Here is a 19,199-nt window from a genome sequence, read left to right on the forward strand (position 1 = left end):
TGGACTGTCTGGACGGGTGTGGAGGTGTGGGAGGGGCCAGAGGACTGTCTGGACAGGTGTGGGAGGGGCCAGAGGACTGTCTGGACAGGTGTGGAGGTGTGGGAGGGGCCAGAGGACTGTCTGGACAGGTGTGGAGGTGTGGGAGGGGCCAGAGGACTGTCTGGACAGGTGTGGAGGTGTGGGAGGGGCCAGAGGACTGTCTGGACAGGTGTGGAGGTGTGGGAGGAGCTGGTGGACTGTCTGGACAGGTGTGGAGGTGTGGGAGGGGCCAGTGGACTGTCTGGACAGGTGTGGGAGGAGCTGGTGGACTGTCTGGACAGGTGTGGAGGTGTGGGAGGGGCCAGAGGACTGTCTGGACAGGTGTGGAGGTGTGGGAGGAGCCGGTGGATTGTCTGGACAGGTGTGGAGGTGTGGTAGGAGCTGGTGGATTGTCTGGACAGGTGTGGAGGTGTGGGAAAAGCTGGAGACTGTAGCAGCAGGCAGGGATTTGAGCTGCACAGCCCACAGTCAGAACCAGACGTGTCTCAATGCCCAATTTCTGCTGCTGAACAGAGAGAAGGCAGCTGGGATGTGGGATAAAGCAGTCAAGGAAGCTGTTGCACCTGTGAGGCTGGGGACAAGTGTGTGTGCATGTGTACATGTGCATGTGTGTACATGTGCATGTGTGTACATGTGCATGTGTGTACATGTGTATGTATGTACATGTGCATGTGTGTACATGTGTATGTGTGTACATGTGCATGTGTGTACATGTGCATGTGTGTACATGTGCATGTGTGTACATGTGCATGTGTGTACATGTGCATGTGTGACTTCCTCTCAGTGCCAGGCACCCAGGACTCAGACACAGTGAGCTGGCATAGTCTCTTCTAGCTTGGCCTGGGGTCCCTCTTGGTGCACAAACTATGCTTTTGAGACAGGGAGCGGCTCCCTTTGAGGGCACAGAGGAGGTTCCACACACTCCCAAGACCTCCCAGGGCTGCATCTGCAGGAAGCACTGGCCCACGGTGGGTTTAGACTGAGGACCTGGTAAGGGGTATCAAGTGCTTTTTTTTTTTTTTTTTTTAAATATTAAAATAAATTGGAGTGGGCTAAAATCTCACTTATTTTAAGCCACAAAATGAAGCAATTTCACCTTTAAAGTCAGTAGAGCTGACCGGCTTATGGTGTCCCCCCACTGGGATGAGGGGAGTCTGGAAATGGGGCTCTCAAGGAGAAAAAGAGGACAGGGCGGAGGTGAGCAGGAAGCAGGATGAAGGGCAGGCTTGGGAGTCAGGAGCAGCAGGAGGCTGAACACAGCATCCATGGCCGTCTCCCTAGAGGTCTGTCTGTTCCCTTTCCTCCCATCTCACCGGGGTCTCACTAGCCCCGAGACCCCAGCAACATGGTCCTTTCACTTCTGCGACCCTGCTGCTGGCTTCACTTAGAGACATAGCTCCTTCCTCGAGAGCCCCAGTGGAGAGCTTTTCCCTTCTCAGTGGACGCATTAAAGTCATGTGTGGCCGCCTGCTGTCTGGACTTCTCTCCACACAGTCCCCTGTGTGTTCTTTACATGTGGAAAGGAGCCAGTCGGCTCCTGAGGGTGGGAAACAGATGCGAGGCTGGGGCGGGTGAGGTGCTGGCCTCGGCTCGCTTCCCTTTCACTTCTGGGCTCTGAGGGAGGGCAGGGACTCTCGGTGATGTGGCACAGATCCTTCTTGTGGCGTGGCTCACTCCGGTCAGTCCCGGGCCAGGGTCCTTCTCCAGGCTTTAATGGTGACGGTGGTTGCACGAAGCCGCAGCTGGCAGGCAGGGCACGGATGTCTTCTGGCCTCAGTTGTTATCCCTGGTGTCTGAAGAGGCACTTCCAAACAAGATGTCACTGTCCTGGGACATGCCACTGAGCTGCGACTTGGTTTTGATGAGGTACTGGGCCCTGCGGATCAGCACCCTCTCTTGTTCCTGCTTGAGCTCCAGATAAGAGCGGGAGAAAGTATGGAAGATGGAGGTGACAGGGAAGGCCATGAGCAGGATCCCGCTGAGGATGCTGCTCAGAGCCACCACCTGGCCAGGCGTGCTCCTAGGTACCATGTCTCCGTAGCCCACGGTTGTCATGGTGATGACGGCCCACCAGTAGCAGGCAGGGATGCTGGTGAATTCGGGGCTGTCGGCCATTTCGTTCTCGATGACGTAGAGCAGTGGGGCAAAGAGAGCAATGGCCACACACAGGAAAAGCAGCAGAAGCCCGAACTCGCGCGTGCAGCGACGGGCTGTGAGCCCCAGCGTCTGCAGCCCCAGGGAGTGCCGGGCCAGGCGCATCACATAGAGGATGCGCAGTGCCCGCAGCACACGCAGCACCAGCCCAACTTTGTCCAGGTAGCTGTTCCCGGTGCTTGGCTTGCGGCGGCTGGAGGCAGCGCCATCCACCAGCAGTGTGACATAGTACGGGAGGATGGCCACCAGGTCGATGAGGGTCAGTGGACTCCGCAGGAAGGCGAACTTGCTGGGCGCCTGGATGAACCGCAGCAGGAACTCAAGGGAGAACCAACCGACGCACACGGACTCCACGATGAAGACGTTGTGACACATCTGGGAGCACTGGCCCTGCGGAGAGACAGGGCAGGGGTCACACCAGCAGCCAGCAGGCAAGGAGCTCTGCCTGGGTTGGGCACCCTTCTTCCCTGCCTCACCATGCCACCAGGCCCTAGCTCTAGCTGATGATTCTGATCTCCAGACAGACTCCTCTGAAGCTGCCAGCCGGGTTCCTGTTTTCTGGGCCTTTCCATTTCCTCAGCTTAGGCAATCCCACCCCTCCAGCGCTGGTGCTCCTGTGCCTTGAATGTGCCTCCCTCCCTCCCTCCCTCCCCCCCCCCCTCCTTCCCTCCCTCTGTCTCTCCCTTTCCCTTTTTTTGGTTTTGCGAGAGGATTTCTCTGTGTAACAGTCCTGACATCTGATCTGTAGACCAGGCTGACCTTGAACTCACAGAGATCCACCTGCCTCTGCCTCCCGAGTGCTGGGATTAAAGGCGTGCGCCACCACCGCCTGGCCCTCCCTCCTTTCCTTTTCTGCCAGTCTTTCTTTCTGCATCAGAATATTGATACAGGTGCTCAGATGATGCAGTCCACGAAATTCAGGCAGCCTGCGTCCCCTCACCCACCTGTCCAGCCAGCATCCTCCTAGCACACAGTCCCCAAGAGGCTGGAGCCCTGGAAAGCTACAGATGTCCCAGCTGGAGACTTTCTAAAGGGTCTTGGTCATGGCTAGGTTCTCAGAGGACCTGTGTAGTCTGTCTTTCTGAAAATGCCCTCCAGCCTGGGGATGTGATCTGACCTGGGGACTCTGATGTCTCTAACCTGAGATGGGAATCCCTCCTGCTCCAGGAAGCCTTCCTGGAGTGCACCCCACCTAAGTAGCCCCAGGTGTATAGGAGGTCTCTTACACAAGCCCCCCTGTATGGTTATGGAGTAGGGGGCCACCAACCCACCAACCCAGGTACTAGATAACATGCTCTGTTCTGATCCCTTTACATAGACTTACTAAGAGTGGTCATAGTCCCCTGGGCAGGTGAGGGGAGCTGAGCCATAGAGTGGTCTAGTAACTGTTCCACAGCTACGCTGCCAGAGTGGGTGAGATGGGATTCAGGTTCAGGCTCCAGCCCTCCCTCCTTGTCCCCAGGCCCTATGGTCATCAAAAGTTAATTTTATTAGTCACATGTTTTCTTAAGATCCCTTTAAAAGCTTCAATGTGTAAGACCATGCCAGCAATCCCCTCTGGGTTGTAAATACAGTAGTGATGATCACATCCTCCATGTTATCTGTAGATAGAAGGACTTTTCCCTGGTAAGAAAAGGCTAAGTCAAACAGCATAAAATGCTTAGCACATGCAGGGTGTCCAGTTGGTGCTCAATAAATGCTGGCTGGCATGACATTTATGTTCACTTCATGTCATCAAGCCTATCCCTCAAATGCCTATACAGTGTGTACCTTGTTCCTGTATGCATGGGGCAGGAGTCACAACTCACAGGCCCAGGGATCTTGTAGGTAAGGAGAGTCACTAGGAGACCTTCCCCATGTACCCAGCTCTCACCAAAGGCCTTTCTCTGTCATCTGTAAGAAAAGCCTAATGTGCATTTTTATATGGCAAACACCATAGTTCTGAAGAGTTCAACCAAGTCCACTTTGGGGGAGGTGCTATGTAGGGGAGTTGTGTACTTTTGTGGGGTTATCCTGGGTCCCCAGCTGCTGTATGGGGCATAGAGACTGTGGGTTCCATGAACCTAGACTCGGCAAACTGCTCTGCCTGCCCCAGCGTCCTCAACTGCTGGGTGGATTGAGAAACATATCCCCTACAGGGTCACAGGAGGACCTGGAGGGAAGACAAGATGGAGGCAGAGGGCAGAGCCCCCCTCCCCCCATCCCGTGGCTTTTGGGGGCACACAGCCTGTGTCAGCCTGGGAGCAAATGTCTTACATACAGTTTCCTACTGTACACAGAGACATGCCAACCCGGTGGGCACACGCACGAACACACAGACCTATGGATAAAAATTATTTTTATGACTAAGAAAAGGTGCTTGGGATATTACTATAGAAGGGAGATAGGAAGGGGGAGAGAGGACTCAGGTCAGTTTTGATGGCCTCTGGAATGTGCCCAGCTCAGAGGCAGGCACGTCTGATTCACACTCACTCACTCCTGCAGTCTGCAGAAGAGGCTGAGGGTCTCCTCTTTCTTGGGTTTGGTTCTAGATCTCACAGGATGGGAGAATAGGGGACACAGTAGAGACCAGGACATTGACTGCTTAGTCACAGCCACTGACTCCAGGGGGGAGGCAGAGAAGATGGACGCAAACACATCCACACAGTTTGATGTCGAGCACCATGGAGGCTACTCAACCAGTGCGGTGAGGGAAGGCTGCCCAGGGAAGGTGGTAATGGCGAATGAAGTTATAGCCAGTCTTTGGAGTCACAGAATGTCTTACCTGTTCTTCCTCCTCTCGCAGGCTGGGCAGGGTGCTAACAGACAGGTTGACGGCGGTGACGGTGACGAACAGAACGGACAGGCAGGCAAACACCTTGCCAGGCAGCCCCGAGTGCGGCCTCTCCACCATGTCCCGCAGCCTCCTCATACAGCGGCCCAGGCGGCCCTCACTGGTGGACGGACCCTCAGTGTCTGGGTCCTCGCTGTCCAGAGGCTCCTCCTCGTCCTCCCGCTCCATCATCTCGGCGAACTCCTCGATTTTCTGCAGGTATCGGCGCTTGCAGCAGCCATCCAGGTGGTCCTCGGCGATGCCCCAGTAGAGCAGCTCCTCCTGGAAGGACAGGGCGCACATCTCCCGCAGCAGCCGCAGCTTGCCAGCCCGCAGGAAGGTGAGGATGGTGCCGAACGCTCCAGGGTTGCGGTCGAAGAAGAACTCATTGCAGGTCACATCATAGTCGTCACACACGCTCAGGATGTCATCGAAGTTGGTGCAGGCTTTGAGCTGGCCCAGCCGCGTCAGCGGGAACTCATCCAGCGTGGTCCAAGGCAGCGAGTATTTGATGCCACCCACATTGATGATGATCTGGCGCCTGCGGTCCCCAAGTGAGCTGCCCTGGTGCAGGTCGTCCTGCGGGCGCAACCGCTGGGCCCTGCGGTAGAAGACACCTTTGATGGCCTGGCGCTGTGGGAAAAAGGCTGGGTGGAAGGAGGTGTCTGAGGTGCAGCTCAGGGCACTGTAGTCGTAATCCGAGTTGTCTCCCGGTAACAGGGTCATTTTGGGGCTTCACATCCCTCTTGGGCCTGGGGAGGAGAAGGAAGAGAGACCCTTGGTGAACCCCGAGTCTTAGCGGAGTCCCTCTCTGACTGTGGATTCTAAAGACACTTCCCTGGTCTGGGCCCCGAAGGCCACAGGTTGAAACCCTTGACTTTGAAAAAAAAAAGAATATCCATTTTTATTATATTTAAAAATGCCACTGTAGGTTCTGAATATTTTTGTTGGTGTGTATGTGTGTGTGCCTATTTGTCTGTATGTATTACATGTGTGCAGGTGCCTAAGGAGGCCGGAAGAGAATGTTAGGGTCCCCGGAAATGGAGTTATAGGTGGCTGTAAATTGTCATGTGGGTGTTGCGGATTGAATCTTGGTCCTCTGCCAAAGAAACCAGTGCTGTTAAGCACCGAGCTATCTTTCTAGCTCCCCCAATTATATAATATATAACATATAAAAAACCATTATTATTGTGGGTGTGGTAGTGGATGTGTCTGTGTGGCAGATGTGTGTGCACATGCACGTATGGGTGTAGAAGCCAGAGGACAGCTTTGCAGAGCTGGTTCTCTCCATGTGCTTTCACATGGGCTCTGGGGAAGGAACTCGGTCACAGCGTGCTTGACAAGTGCCTTTACCTGCTGAGCCATCTCACCAGCCTGAGGCTCTGACTTCTTGGTGTTGGGAATTGGAGGCGGGCCTCTGAGATAACTGGGGTCCATGAGGGTCAGAGTGGTCCTGGGGTTGGGTTAGTTTCATGCGTATGGTGGTGGAGACTGAGCCCAGGTGCATGTTGGGTAGACACTCTGCCAGAGTGGCAGGCATCCCTAGCCCAGCCAGCTTTTATCAGATTGGCTTAGCTGAGAAGGATACCTGGGCACAGGCCAGTTGCTCTCAAGTGGCGTGGACTTAATCCACATGGGACATTCGGCAATGTCTGAGGTAGTTTTGACTGATACGTTGGAGAGTTCTAGCTTCCAGCAGAGGGGCCAGGGAGGCAGCCCATGACAACCCTGCCAGTCATCTGGCTGAGAAGATCCTTCATGCTGAGGAGAAAAGCCCTGGTATTGAGGTGACAGATTTCAGAGCCAGACAGTCAGGTAAGTCACTTACCTGTGAAATGAGTTTAATCATGTGACCCACTCCAGGGGATCAGAAAGGACAAAGTCCTGGACAAGGGTCAGGGACTCAATACTGGCTGGTTATTGTATGAATGTTTATCTTAACATCCTATCACATCCACAAACAGGAAGCAGGAACATAAGAGTTAATGGACAAAAAAATGTCTGACTGGGCCTGGTTTGCTTGACTGTTGGCAGATGTCACCTGGAGGACCCTCTATGGCTCTCTGCCTTGTTGCCTTGAGGCAGGGTCTCTCATTGAACCGGAAGCTTGCTGCTTCAGCTCAGCTGTCTGGCCAGTGAACTCCTGTGATCTGCTTCTCTCCATCCTCCTGTGTTGGGCTAAGACACACCCATCTATGTCTGGCTTTTTACATGGGAGGTGGGATTTGAACTCAGGTTCTCATGCTTGCAGAGCAAGCAGTCTTACTGAGTCACATTCATAGCCCATGTTCTTCCTTTTTCAAATACATTGTGTATGTGTGTGTGTGCACACGCATGTGCGCGCATGTACTGTAATGTGCAGGTGTGTGTACATATTGTGGAGGTCAGAGGTCAACTTTGGGTGTCCTTTCTCAGGAGCCATCCACCCTTTTTTTTGGAGATGGATTCTCACTGGGATCTGAGACTTGCTGTTTTTAAGCCAGGCTAGCTGACTAGCCCCGGGGTCTGCCTGTCTCCACTTTCCCAGTGCTAGGATCACAATCACATGCCACCATGCCTGGTTTAGTACTCGGTGCTGGGGATTGAACTCAGGTCCTCATGCTGAAGCGACAAGCACTTTCCCTGCTGAGCCATCTTCTTAGCCCCACTGTGTATCTAGTTTTACGATTATCTGTGAGCAGCTTGGATCCTCCTGTGTGCTGTCTGCTCACCGGGGGAGGTAGGTCCCATGCCTGACTCATCCCTGGACCCCAGCACCCAGCAGTGTAAAGGCTCAAGACCCACTCGCTAGATGAGAGCGTTTACTGTGGATAAGCCAACAGCACACGCCAGTTTTAGAAAACACAGGTCAGAACATCAGCAATTAAGAACTCCTTCCTTCCTTCCTGGCTTCAGAGGGAAGGGTCTGCACCCAGTGAATGAGATGGCTAACCGTCTCCAGCTCGTGGGCTCAGCTTGGTTCATGAATACTTCTGATAATTAAGAAACTTCATGTAATATGTATTCATGGCCTGAATTCCAGTTGAGAAACGCCTTTGCCTTTCAGGCCGGCTCTGGTCTACTGCAGTCCCAGCTACTCCCCTGTTGTAGCCCACTAGGTTTCCTAGTGACTGTACCCAGCATGACTGCATAAGAGGTTGATGGGACCCCATACGGGCCTGGGTACCAGGTGTTTGGAAGGGTCTACACTTGACTGTAACTAGCAAGGGGGAGGTCCTTTGCCCCGCCCCTTGGCATTGTTGTAAATAGCCCTTTGGACTAAAGTTCTGGGCCGGTGGATAAGGATCCAGGCCCACCTGAGTCTCTCCTGTTTTTCTCTCTGTTTCTCTCCTCTCTTTCCCTGGGGTAAATAAATGTGGGGGCTGGTCTCTCATACTCCTCACTGTCTCCATTACTCTGGTCTACTCCACTCACGTTTCCACCCTATACTACAGCCATTTGAGGCCTGGCTAGAGGCCTTTCTAGAACTAAAGGGACGCACAGGAAAGTAGCATAAGTTTCGTATTTTGGCCCTCTCCCAGTCTCACTATGTAGCCCAGGTTGTCCCCAGAAATGTGATTCCCCTGCTTTAGTCTCAGGAGTGCTGGAATTACAGGTCTGTACTATAATGCTTAGGGAACACTTGGCTTTTTAAGATCACCGTCCATAGCTGAGCTTGGTAGAGCATGTCTGTAATCCCAGCACCTGGGAGGTTGAGGCAGGAGGATTACTGAGTTGAAGGCCAGAATGGGCTATGCAATGAGATGTTTTCCTTTAAAAAAATATTTATTTAACACGCATGAGTGTATGTCTGCATGCATGTCTACACTGCAAGTGTGCGGTGCCCCTGGAGGGCTGGAATTATGGACGTTTGTAAGCTGCTGTGTGGGCGCTAGAAATTGAACCTGGGTTCCCTGGAAGAACAGCCAGTGCTCTCAAGAGCTGAACTATCTCTCTAGCCCTAGAGACACTGTGGTTTTTATTGTTTTGCTTTAAGACAGGGTCTCTCTGTATAGCCCTAGCTGTCCTGAGACTTGCTGGTCTTGAACTCAAAGATCGGCCTACCTCTGCCTCCCAAGTGCTGGGATTAAAGGGGTGTGCCACTACTTGTGGCTTTTAAAAAATACATATTTTTTAAAATTTTATTTTACATGTATGGATGTTTTGCCTGCATGTATGTACATGAGTGCCTGGTATAGGTAGAGGTGTGAGGGTCCCCTAGAACTGGAGTTACAGATGGTTGTGAGCTGCCATGTGGATACTGGGAGTTGAACCTGGCTCTCTGAAAGAGCAGCCAGTGCTTTTAACTGCTGAGCCACCTCCCAGTCCATAGAGACACTGTCTTAAACAAAACCAAACAGCTGGGGATGTAGCTCAGTTGGTAGAGAGCCTGCCTAGCATGAAGGAAGCCCTGGGTTATGCCCAGCACTGAAGAAACTGGGCATGGTGGCGTACCCCAATAACCCGGCACTTGGGAGGTGGAGTCAGAGAGTTGTAAGTTTGAGATTGTTCTTTGCTAATATGAACTGGAGTTCCTAGAGGGAGAGAACAAGACAGAGACAGAAACAGGGATTGAGGGGGTGGAGGCTGTACCTGTGATAAATATTCTATGAGGCCAAATGACTGAACTTGGAAGATTATGGATCATTAAAATGTTGCAGACCAGAACCAAATTATCTTGGGTTATTTTTAGTCTCTTTGAAAACCATCCATTGCCCTCACCCGTGTCTGATCTAATCTCCTTGTGACTAGGAGCCCTTAGAATATATTCCTACCAGATCACTAGATCTGTTGTGACCCCCCTACCTGTGGTCCCCACTACTGCCTTTAATAGATACTTCGATTTATCATTGGTAAGACATTTGGTAAAAATTATCCTCGGTAAATATTTGATTTCTTTGTCCCGTGACTAATAAGAGCTCACATAACCACTTCCGTAGTGGAACATGCTATTTGGAGAATATGTTTTCCCGGCCATGACCACTAAGATCTGGCTCCAGATAATCTGTCTCTTCTTCCTTTTGGAGGCAAGAGCAGTGTTTTCGTTTGTTCGTTTTGTTTTGTTTGTTTGCCTTTTCGAGACAGGGTTTCTCTGTGTAGCCCTGGTTGTCCTGGAACTCTCTCTGTAGATCAGGCTGGCCTCGAACACACAGAGATCCGCCTGGCTCTGCCTCCTGAGTGCTGGGACTAAAGGCGTGCGCCACCACAGCCCAGCAAGAGCAGTGATTTTGCACTGACACTACATAGCAAAATAGAGGCCAGTCCGGGCTACTGGAGGACCCATCTCAAAACCAAACCGAATCAAATCGTCGCTCCCTCTGATTCCTGAAGGAAGCAACGGTGCCGGTGGAGACGATCATTTCCAGTATCATGAGGGTAGGGATGCTTAGGAAGCTCCCTTTCCCTGCATAGATTCAGAGCAGGAACCCAAGCAGGGAGGGAGCTCACTTCAAGGGGCCTCGTCCCCACAGGCATTTGATGGGGCTTAACACCACTCCACACTCTCATCTTCGGGGAAGGCTGTAGCGTCACAGATGGGATTTGGGGAAACGAGGCTACACCTGTTTGAAGTCAAATGCCTGCCTTTTAGAGCGGCTGGGAGCTTTTCACTCCTCCTAAAATTGGAACCTATGTCCTCGGGCTCAGCCTGCCGGGATCCCTCAGAGGCGTGGGAACAATCCCTTTCAGGTGCTTCAGTAGAGTGCCATGCTTCTCCGCTCTGCCGCTCCATTGTGCCACCACAGACGAGAGGAAAGCTGTGTTCTACTCGGCTAGAACAGCCTGGAAGCAGAGGAGCTTCCTCCGAGGCTCACTCATGAGCCCTCTTTTTCCGAGGAGTCTCCCTTGCACTCCCCACCTGCCTTCTGGCAGAGGCTCCCCATTGGCATCTGCCTAGGTCCCCGGCTCTCAGAGGTGTTCCCACATGGAGTTATCTGTCCCAGCAGGCTATTCGGAGCAGAGGGTGCTGGGTGAGTGCTGGAGATCAGTCTCCTCAGTGCCAGAGCTCACTGGGAGGACGGTCAAAGGGCTGAACCGCTGAAGGAGGGATTGACCACACTTCTCCAGGTTGTGGTTCCACGGATGCCTGATCTGATGGGCACGGGAGGACAGCTGGCATTTCTAGACTTCAGAGTTCAGCGCATTCATCAAACAGGCCTACAGCCAGCTTCCTGGACACAAACGCTGCTTTCTCCAGCCCAATCCTTCCCAAGGGTCAAGTCTGTCCTTTCATTGAGTTAGTTAAGCCACCTGCAAGGATTGTGTGTGTGGGTGGGCGGGGGCGGCTTTTGTTTCTGGGGCTATGGAGGCTCATGAGAGACTGCTGGCTGGAAAGGGGCTGTGGAGGAGTCATGCATTCCTTCTCGAACATTCCCATATATTAGATGCTACGCTGGGTCCTTGGACACATCAGGGAGCAACCCAGACGCCTCTGTCCTCGTGCCGCTGATGGTCCACAGAGAGACAGTTTCCACATGAGTGCACCAGTCACTTCAGAATATAGTGAGTGCTGTGATGAGTCAGAGCTGGGTGGTGGTGGAGGGTGACTATGGGGTGGCAACATTATCTGGAGGAGTGGCGGGGGGGGGCTTCTCAGAGGAGGGGACATAGGGCAGGGCCTTATGTGTGTGAAGCAGCCAGTCTTGTGATTCTTGGGGTTGGTTACTCTGGGTGCAGGGGACAGCCAGGGTTGCTCTATTTCGCAAGGGGGCTTAGATGGTCAAGACTGAAGGGCAGGCCGAGAGGCTGGGCAAAAAAGGGGCAGGAAGGCAGGAGATGCATTTGGAGGTTAGCAGGTGAAGGTATAGAGGCCCTGTGGGTCTCAGGGAGCAGCTTAGGTTTTTCTGTGTGAGGCAGGGCTTTGTGGGCAGTGTCAGGAGTAGACTTGGGGGCAAGAGACCACAATGGGAAGAGCAAGGTTAGGACAAGTGGAGCATGGCGGGGTCGGGGGTGGGCTGGCATGGATTCAGTGGGCTTGGAGGCAGAGCAGGCAGAACTTACTGAAGGGTGGGGCCTGGGCGAAGAGACTAGAGAGGAGGGTGATGCCAGAGGCGACATTTACAGAGGTGACCAGTAGGTGGCGCTGAGACAGGCGTGAGTGAGAAGGCACCTCTGACAAACTGGTGTGGATGATGGACGTGAGTGTGTGTGTGTGTGTGTGTGTGTGTGTGTGTGTGTGTGTGTGTGTGTGACTGAAGTGAAGGAGACAGTAGGATGCAGTATCTCACAGGCAGGTGTCAGAGCGCCAGAGCAGACCTGACCAGTGTGTGCTCCGATGAGTGTGTGAACGGGCCCTAGTGCAGGATGAGGCCAGGCTAGCAGAGTTATCTTGAAGTGCAGAGGCAGGAGCCTGACCTGGGTACAGTACCCAGAGCCCAGCACCCTATTGAAGTGGCCCCCACATCAGACCTCAGAGGTCAGTGCAGATGGACATCACAGGGGTCATACATCGGGAAGATGAGAGTCACCCCAGGCACACATATCCGATTCCTGGACTCATGAGCACTCTACAGCAAGGAGAGCCTGAGGCCACAGATGGAAGAAGTCTGCTAAGGATACCAACCTGTAGGCGACCAGCGGCTTTGAAGACAGAGGAGGAGCTGGGAGCCATGAGTGCAGGCTGCCACCAGAGGTTAAGACAGGCAAGTCAAGTATTTTCTGAACAATCACAAAGGGCCATGGTCTTGCCAGGCTCCAGTTTTAGCCACCAGACCCCCTTTAAAATATAGTTTACAGAGCCAGAAGGCTATCAGTGAGGATTATCTTAAACCATCCAGTTTGAGGCAATAAGACTATAAAATAGCTGGGTGTTGTGGAGTGTGCCTTTAATCCCAGCATTCAGGAGGCAGAGGCAGGCAGATCTCTGTGAATTGAAGGCCAGCCTAGTGAGTTCTGGGCCAGCCAGGTCTACACAGCAAGACTTTGTCAAAGAAGAAGAGGAGGAAAAGGAGGAGGAGGGGAGGAAGAGGAAGGGAGGAAGAGGAGAGGGAGGGAAAGGAAGAGGAGGAGGGGAGGGGGAAGAGGAAGAGAAGGGGAGGAAGAGGAGGAGGAGAGGGAAGAAGAGGAAGAGGAGAGGGAGGAAGAGGAAGAGGAGAGGGAGGAAGAGGAGGAGAGGGGGAGGAAGAGGAGGAGGAGGGGGAGGAAGAGGAGAGGGAGGGAGAGGAAGAGGAGGAGAGGAAGGGGGAAGAGGAGGAGGGGAGGAAGAGAAGGAGAAGGAGGAAGAGAAGGAGAGGGGGAGGAAGAGGAGGAGGAGGGGGAGGAGAAGGAGGGGTAGTAGATATAGGAGATGACAGAGTTGGGGCTGGGCCTCCTTCTCCAGGTCCCAGTCAGCTGATTTGCTCCCTAGGGGTTGGGGTGAGAGCAGAGGAGCCCACTAGCTTTGAAAGGCTGGCTGGTTGCTCTACGACTTTGGGCTTCTGCATCTATAAAATGGAGGCACGAACAGTTCCTACGCACTTGAATTATGGTGGAACGAAGGCACGAGAGTGTGCTTGGCCCAGTGCCCAGTCAACAGACACCTGCTGTGTTCCTCTTAGCTCTGACAAGTGTCTATCACCCATCTCCACCCACCAGCCAAGGGCGTCTCCCCTGAACTGACCTGCTAGGATTTAAACTCAGCACCATCTGACTCCATAGCCCAGGGCAAGCCTTCAAGGGAGATGATCCTGCACAGCTAAGGACACTAAGCAATGCTGATCCCCTGCGGCTCTAGAACCCTGCTCCGGCATCTATTTCCCAGTTCAGGGGGCCACAGAGGTGATGGGAGACACTGATGTAACAAATTGTCCACCTTTAAATCTTTGATGTGTGTATGGGGGTCTGCTTCATGGAAATCTGATCTCAGGAACAACACAAGAATGTCACCCCCTTTACTTGTGGCAGCGGGAAGTTCCCAGCGTCCATCCCCAGGGACCAGTTAAGTGAGTCTTGGTAGAGGAAGAGACAGAAGAGGCAATGGCTGTCGTCTGTGCAGGATTGGGGGCACAACCGGGTCTTTAAAACATAAGCCGAGTGAGAGAGGCAGCAGAAGTTTCCAGTGTTATGCTCTCATGCTATTTATGTAAATGAACACATTACGTCTCGCCGAGGACTCAAACACAGAAGGATCCGTGTGTTACATGGAGGTGCCTGGAGGTAGTGGGAAGGAGACCGAGCCTGGGGATTGGAAGGGAGGAGAAAAATAGGGAATAGAAGACAGGCCAGCATGCTAGGAGGCGAGCAGCTGGGTCCCACAACTTGGGGTTGCCTGCATTACAACAGACAAAAAGCACAAGCCCCATAAAGCTTCCAGCTTGGGGATGGTCTTGGGTGCTCAGCATGGACACCAGAGCATGGTGTCCCTCCAAGATTTCCTAGTCCCTGGAACTAGCCTGTCTGGCTGCTTCAGCAACAACCATCCTGTTAAAGTCCCAAAGAGAAGTGGAAGGGGGGGGGCTCCATAAATGCCTGGGGAACCCTGGGTGGCCAGGAGGCCTCCTGCCCAACCTTTCAGTTCCCTGGACATCCTAAGGCTTCACTGCAGAAGCAGAGGTCCCCCCGCCCCCCGCTTCTGTCTGTGAATCATTTCCCTTCAAGATACCCCAATCCTGTTCTCCTCCAGGAGTCCAGAGACCCGTAGCAAGCCTGAGGCTGTTTCTTGTCTTTCCTCCTGGAAGAAAAATAGCACTCTGGGAGCTGTGACCGAGGTCCAGCTAAGGTTTCCAAAGATAAGTATTCATTCAGAGGGAGGCTTCTAAGTAGCAATTGGCCCGCCACGGGCTCAGGGCATGAGCTCAAGGGGTGAGGCCTGGATCTGTGGAGGGAGTAGTGGGTAAGATGGCTAACCATGGCCACTGCTCCTGTGAAGGACCCTGCACTCAACCGGGCATCCACACTAGAGCACTGGTCTCTCATGGCCTTCTCCTGCCCCTTATAATGAGAGCAATAGTGTCGGGCAGAGCTGCTCTGAGGGCCGGTGAGTGGAGATTTCTGTAGCCCTCACCTGATCTCCCGCCCTCCGGTCCTCACAGGAAAGGGTTCCATGAACTGCTGTGTGACCCCTAAGATCCCTCTTGGGGCTGTTCCAGACGCTGCTGGTCTGCTCTCTGCTTCTGTAGCTCGGCCCTTCTGAGGAGCTCTTGGCAGTTTTTCAGGGTGGTGCAGACAGAGTGCTACCCCTCACCTGGCCCCAAACATTGGCACTCTAGACTTTCTATTACAGCAGGCTCACTAAGCACTAAGGGGTGACGCTGGAGCCCTAACTTCAGACGCTTGAATTCTATACTAAATGGCAAGATGGGGAAACTGAGGCTCAGTGAAACAAGCACACATGATGACAGTAAGGAAGCAATAGTCGGTGGGACTATAGACTGGGCACCTTGGATCCCAGCATTCTACTGTCCTTGTGGGGACCAGGACAAGTGTCATTTCCACCAGCTGCCGGGGGCCAGGGACTGGACCTGTTTTTATAGGACAAGCTTTTGGAAGGGTCTGGGGCATAGGGGAAACAGATGAGTGTAAGCTGAGAATGGCATTATCTTAGTATTTACACTAGATCAGGGCAGGAAACCAAGAGAGTCCCTGTTTTTGTTGAGCTCTGGGTCATCACGGTGGCCTCCAGAGACGTGGCCATGATTGCAGGGGTTACAGGGAGGCCCAGTCATTGGCCAAGGAATGCAGGAGGCCTCTAGGAGCTGGAGAAGGTATGGGGGGTGGATTCTCCCCAGAAGATGCATTCATTTTACTCAGTGAGACACGCTTTGGACTGCTTACCTTCCCCAAACTCTGTTGATAAACGCTAACGTACGAAAGCAGAGCCTAACACAGACCCTTCAACAAATTTCTACAAGTTAGAGTATTTGTTTCTTAAGCGCCTGCTGTCTTGGTTTTGGCTTCTGGACTGTGAGGAGGGACTTGAGGCACTGTTCCATCTCTTCCCTGGCTCTCCTGTGAGCCTCATCTGTCAGGATTAGGGCTCCTGGCTGGGCTGACTCAGGGGCTGGTCATGCTGTGTTCACCCCCAATTAAATCGTTAATTATAATAGATCCAGCTATTAGCCTGCCCCCGGTCCTTGCATGCTGCCCCCTCCCCTCAGCAATGCTGCATGTGGAAGTCTGTCTTTGACACTCGCCATCCATCGTCCCCACAGACCTCAGCTTTGCTTGGGTGGGGGGAGGGGGTTCACAGTCCCTAGGGGATTACAAGCTGGGATGTGGGTTCCTTTCTCCATCCCTCACCTGAACCAAAATAAGGCAAAGCTTGTCTCCCCAATATCAAGCAGGCAGGCTGTCTGTTTAACCACCAGGCTCTGCTGCTGGCAAAATGGTTCCTGGTGCACACCTGTCTTCTACCAGGAGCTTTTTAGAGCTGAGGCCAGGACATCTTTTCCATTAGCCTCTTCGTGTGTGTGTGTGTGTGTGTGTGTGTGTGTGTGTGTGTGTGTGTGTGTGTGTGTGTGGTGTGTACCCGGGGGACAATCTTGGGTATTGTTCCTGTCACTGTCTACTTGTTTTTGAGGCAGGGCTTCTCTGGACTGGCAGACATCTGAGCCTCAGAGATCATCTGTCTTTGGTCCCTGCCTCCCCAGCCCTGGGACCTCTGCCTGTTTTTGTTGCTGTTCTTGATTTTGGTTTTGGGGATCAAAGTCAGGTCCCCAGGCTTACCCACTGACCTAGCCATGTGTCATTTTTGTTTCTTTGTGGTTAGACATTGGGGAACATGGGCTAAAACAGGGGAGTGATGGGGATCTGGGGAAGTACCAGATAGGAAGTTGCTCACAGGGCTCAGTGGGAAGGAGGGCATGTCGTACCTGTCATCTGCTGGGGCAGTGCAGGCCTGAGATGGGGGTAACTTCAGGCACAGTTCAGAGCCTGTGGCAGGTTCATTAAGGACTGTCTGCCAGGTAAACAGACCAGGGCTTTCAACGGCTTCCTTCATCCCCTTATGTTTCTTATTAGTTCTATTTAGGTCGTATTACCGTCCACCATTTCCCCGGTGGGAGCGAGGGGAGGGGGCTCCTTTTCTGAGTTTAGGCAACCAGCCCAGGTGGATTCTTGGAGAAGGGCAGCCTCTGTGAGCCCCCGGTGTTCAGGAAACATCTTGACCTTTCTGTCCCCTGGGGCGGGTGGCTCACCTCTTGCCAGACTTCAGCAGCCTACTCAGTACAGAGAACTCAACAGGGTTCCTAGGTCTGTCTGATCAGGCTGCAGGGCACTCACAGCCTGGGTCCTCCATCTCTGGGAAAAGGCTCAGAGTGTCTTGTTTTCAGTGTGCTGGTCCCCTGTGGGTTTGGAGTATGTCCCACGGCAGACATTTTTCCACTGGAATGGGTTGGCTCAGAGCTGGGTTGGTAAGAGCAACCCCCTGGGGCCATGCCTCCATGCCTGGCCTGACTTCCCTCCCCCTCCACCCAGCAGGTGCCTAGGCAAAGCCACAAAAGCTTAAAGACCACAGGAAGAAAAAACCCACCACGTGCGTGCGCACAGCCTCAATCTCCAGGGGCACCACTTACCTGGAGGTGTATTTACTGGTGAGACACCCTACAGTGACTCATAGAGTGTGGTCACAGGTGTGTGTGTGTGGGAGGGGGTGTCAAACAGACCCCAGTGAATATCTACCCAGATTTACAGAGGCACTTTCTCCCTTCTCCAGTGAATCAGACCAGTCTCTACCCCGTCCTCTCACCTTCCTCTGCACTTAGCTCAGGTGTCATTGAGGAGGGTGTGAAGATGTGTTTGCCTCCCACCTATCATCCACTTGGGGAACTCTGGTGCCTAGCACCCCTTAAGAGCATCCGCATTGCAAGTGGTTGAGAAAATGCGTGCTGAACGGACACCTTAGCTCATGAACCCCGTCACTAGGAGGCTGTGTTCACCCAACATTAGATGAACCTTTTCAGCCCCCATCACCGCCCCCCACCACAAGAGCTTTTAAAAGCCCAGTTCTTCCTTTCCAGGAACCCCTCCCCCATTAAGAACGAATGCATTATGTACCAACCGTATATCTATACACATGGGCTGCTGCTGCTGGCCACACCCTGGCAGGCTGTGACCTTCCAAGGCAGGGGCCTGAGTCTCAACCTCTACCTAAACCCTAGGAGGGCTGCCCCCATCTTGTCCCCGTCTGCACCTTGGTCGTTGTTCAATACAGGCTTGTTGAAAAAAAAAAATGAATGAATGAACATTGAGTACTTGGTATAGTGAGCTGCCCACAGTAGGTGCTCAACCAATTTTTGTACAACCTCAGGGAATGAACGAATTGGTCTCTTTTCCATCCACACCTCAAAACCCGTAAGCAAAGCTGGGTCACTCAGGCAAGGGTACCCTGAAGCTAAGGAGACCTTTAACTTCCCTACTAGATGCTGAGGCCCACGACCATTGAACTGTCCCCAGGACCTTGCCATGGACCAAGGACGGACCAAGTAGGCGGTCCATAAGCCCTCTCTGAGTTCGTAATTAATGAATGACTTAATGAGGCCCACTGGTGGGAGTGCTGCATTCCGTGTCTATAGACAGTGAACCAGCAAGTCAAAGACGCCCCTGCATCCCAACTCCTCCCGGGGGACCCCAAGAACCCAGCATGCAAAGTCAGGGTGCTCCTGGGTGGCCCCGCCAGAGAGCGCACTTCGCGTCCCGGGGACCCTTCGAGAGGATCCGGGGCTGGACCAAACCGCGACAGCATCCCGCACGGCCCGGCGGCCTCTCCCGGGATCCTAGGCATCCGCAGGGGGCACCGGGGCCGCGGCCACGTGCAGAGCCCGGAGCGCGGCTTGCAGGAGCAGGGTCCCGCCAGGGAGCAGCCCGCGAAGTTCCCACCTTAAGTTCCCGTCGCGGCGTCCCCGCCTTGGAGCTGGCCGGGCCGCAGCTCGGTCCCCCGGTGCAGCAATGTCCGGGTGAGGATGCGAGAGGGGGCTGCAGGCGACGCGTGGTGCCCGCTTGGCCTCCCGGGGCTGCTGGCAAACTTTGGCCCTGGGGCCGCTAGACTGCACTCTCGGACCCCAGGCTGTCCCGCCTCCGCCTCCTGGTGTCCGCCGGGCTGCGAGTGCGCCGGCAACGCGGCAAGGCAGCAGCTGAGGGAGGTGGCGAGGCAGGAGGCGGGACGGAGGGAGGGGACTGCGCACGGGGCGGAGAGAGGGGCGGGCGGCGGGGGATGGAGCCACCGTGGGACCCCGCCGCGGAGATGCCCAACACCTTGGCCGGACCCGGAGCCCTCTTGGGTGTTGGGTCCTGGCGGAACGCA

General features: G+C 53.8%; 1 protein-coding gene across 1 annotated transcript; it reads right to left on the bottom strand.

Moving 5' to 3' along the window:
- Positions 1-715: 715 nt before the first annotated feature.
- Kcng1 (potassium voltage-gated channel modifier subfamily G member 1) lies at positions 716-18,999 on the bottom strand. Its single transcript, XM_059261966.1, has 3 exons — positions 18,776-18,999; positions 4,958-5,757; positions 716-2,583 (listed from the first exon to the last, which is right to left on the bottom strand). The coding sequence occupies exons 2-3, from the start codon at positions 5,729-5,731 to the stop codon at positions 1,813-1,815; spliced, it is 1,545 nt and encodes a 514-aa protein (XP_059117949.1). The 5' UTR covers positions 5,732-5,757; positions 18,776-18,999; the 3' UTR covers positions 716-1,812.
- Between the last annotated feature and the right edge of the window lie 200 nt (positions 19,000-19,199).

Source organism: Peromyscus eremicus, chromosome 4 (assembly GCF_949786415.1).
Source record: "Peromyscus eremicus chromosome 4, PerEre_H2_v1, whole genome shotgun sequence".
Classification (NCBI taxonomy): domain Eukaryota; kingdom Metazoa; phylum Chordata; class Mammalia; order Rodentia; family Cricetidae; genus Peromyscus; species Peromyscus eremicus.

What these genes read in the sequence shown, in the direction of transcription:
- Kcng1 (XM_059261966.1), bottom strand. Translation starts at nt 5,731, where the DNA reads ATGACCCTGTTACCGGGAGACAACTCGGATTACGACTACAGTGCCCTG. An exon ending in TGCGAGAGGAGGAAGAACAG is followed by an intron (nt 2,584 to 4,957) that starts GTAAGACATTCT and finishes GTCTCTCCGCAG; the next exon opens with GGCCAGTGCTCCCAGATGTG.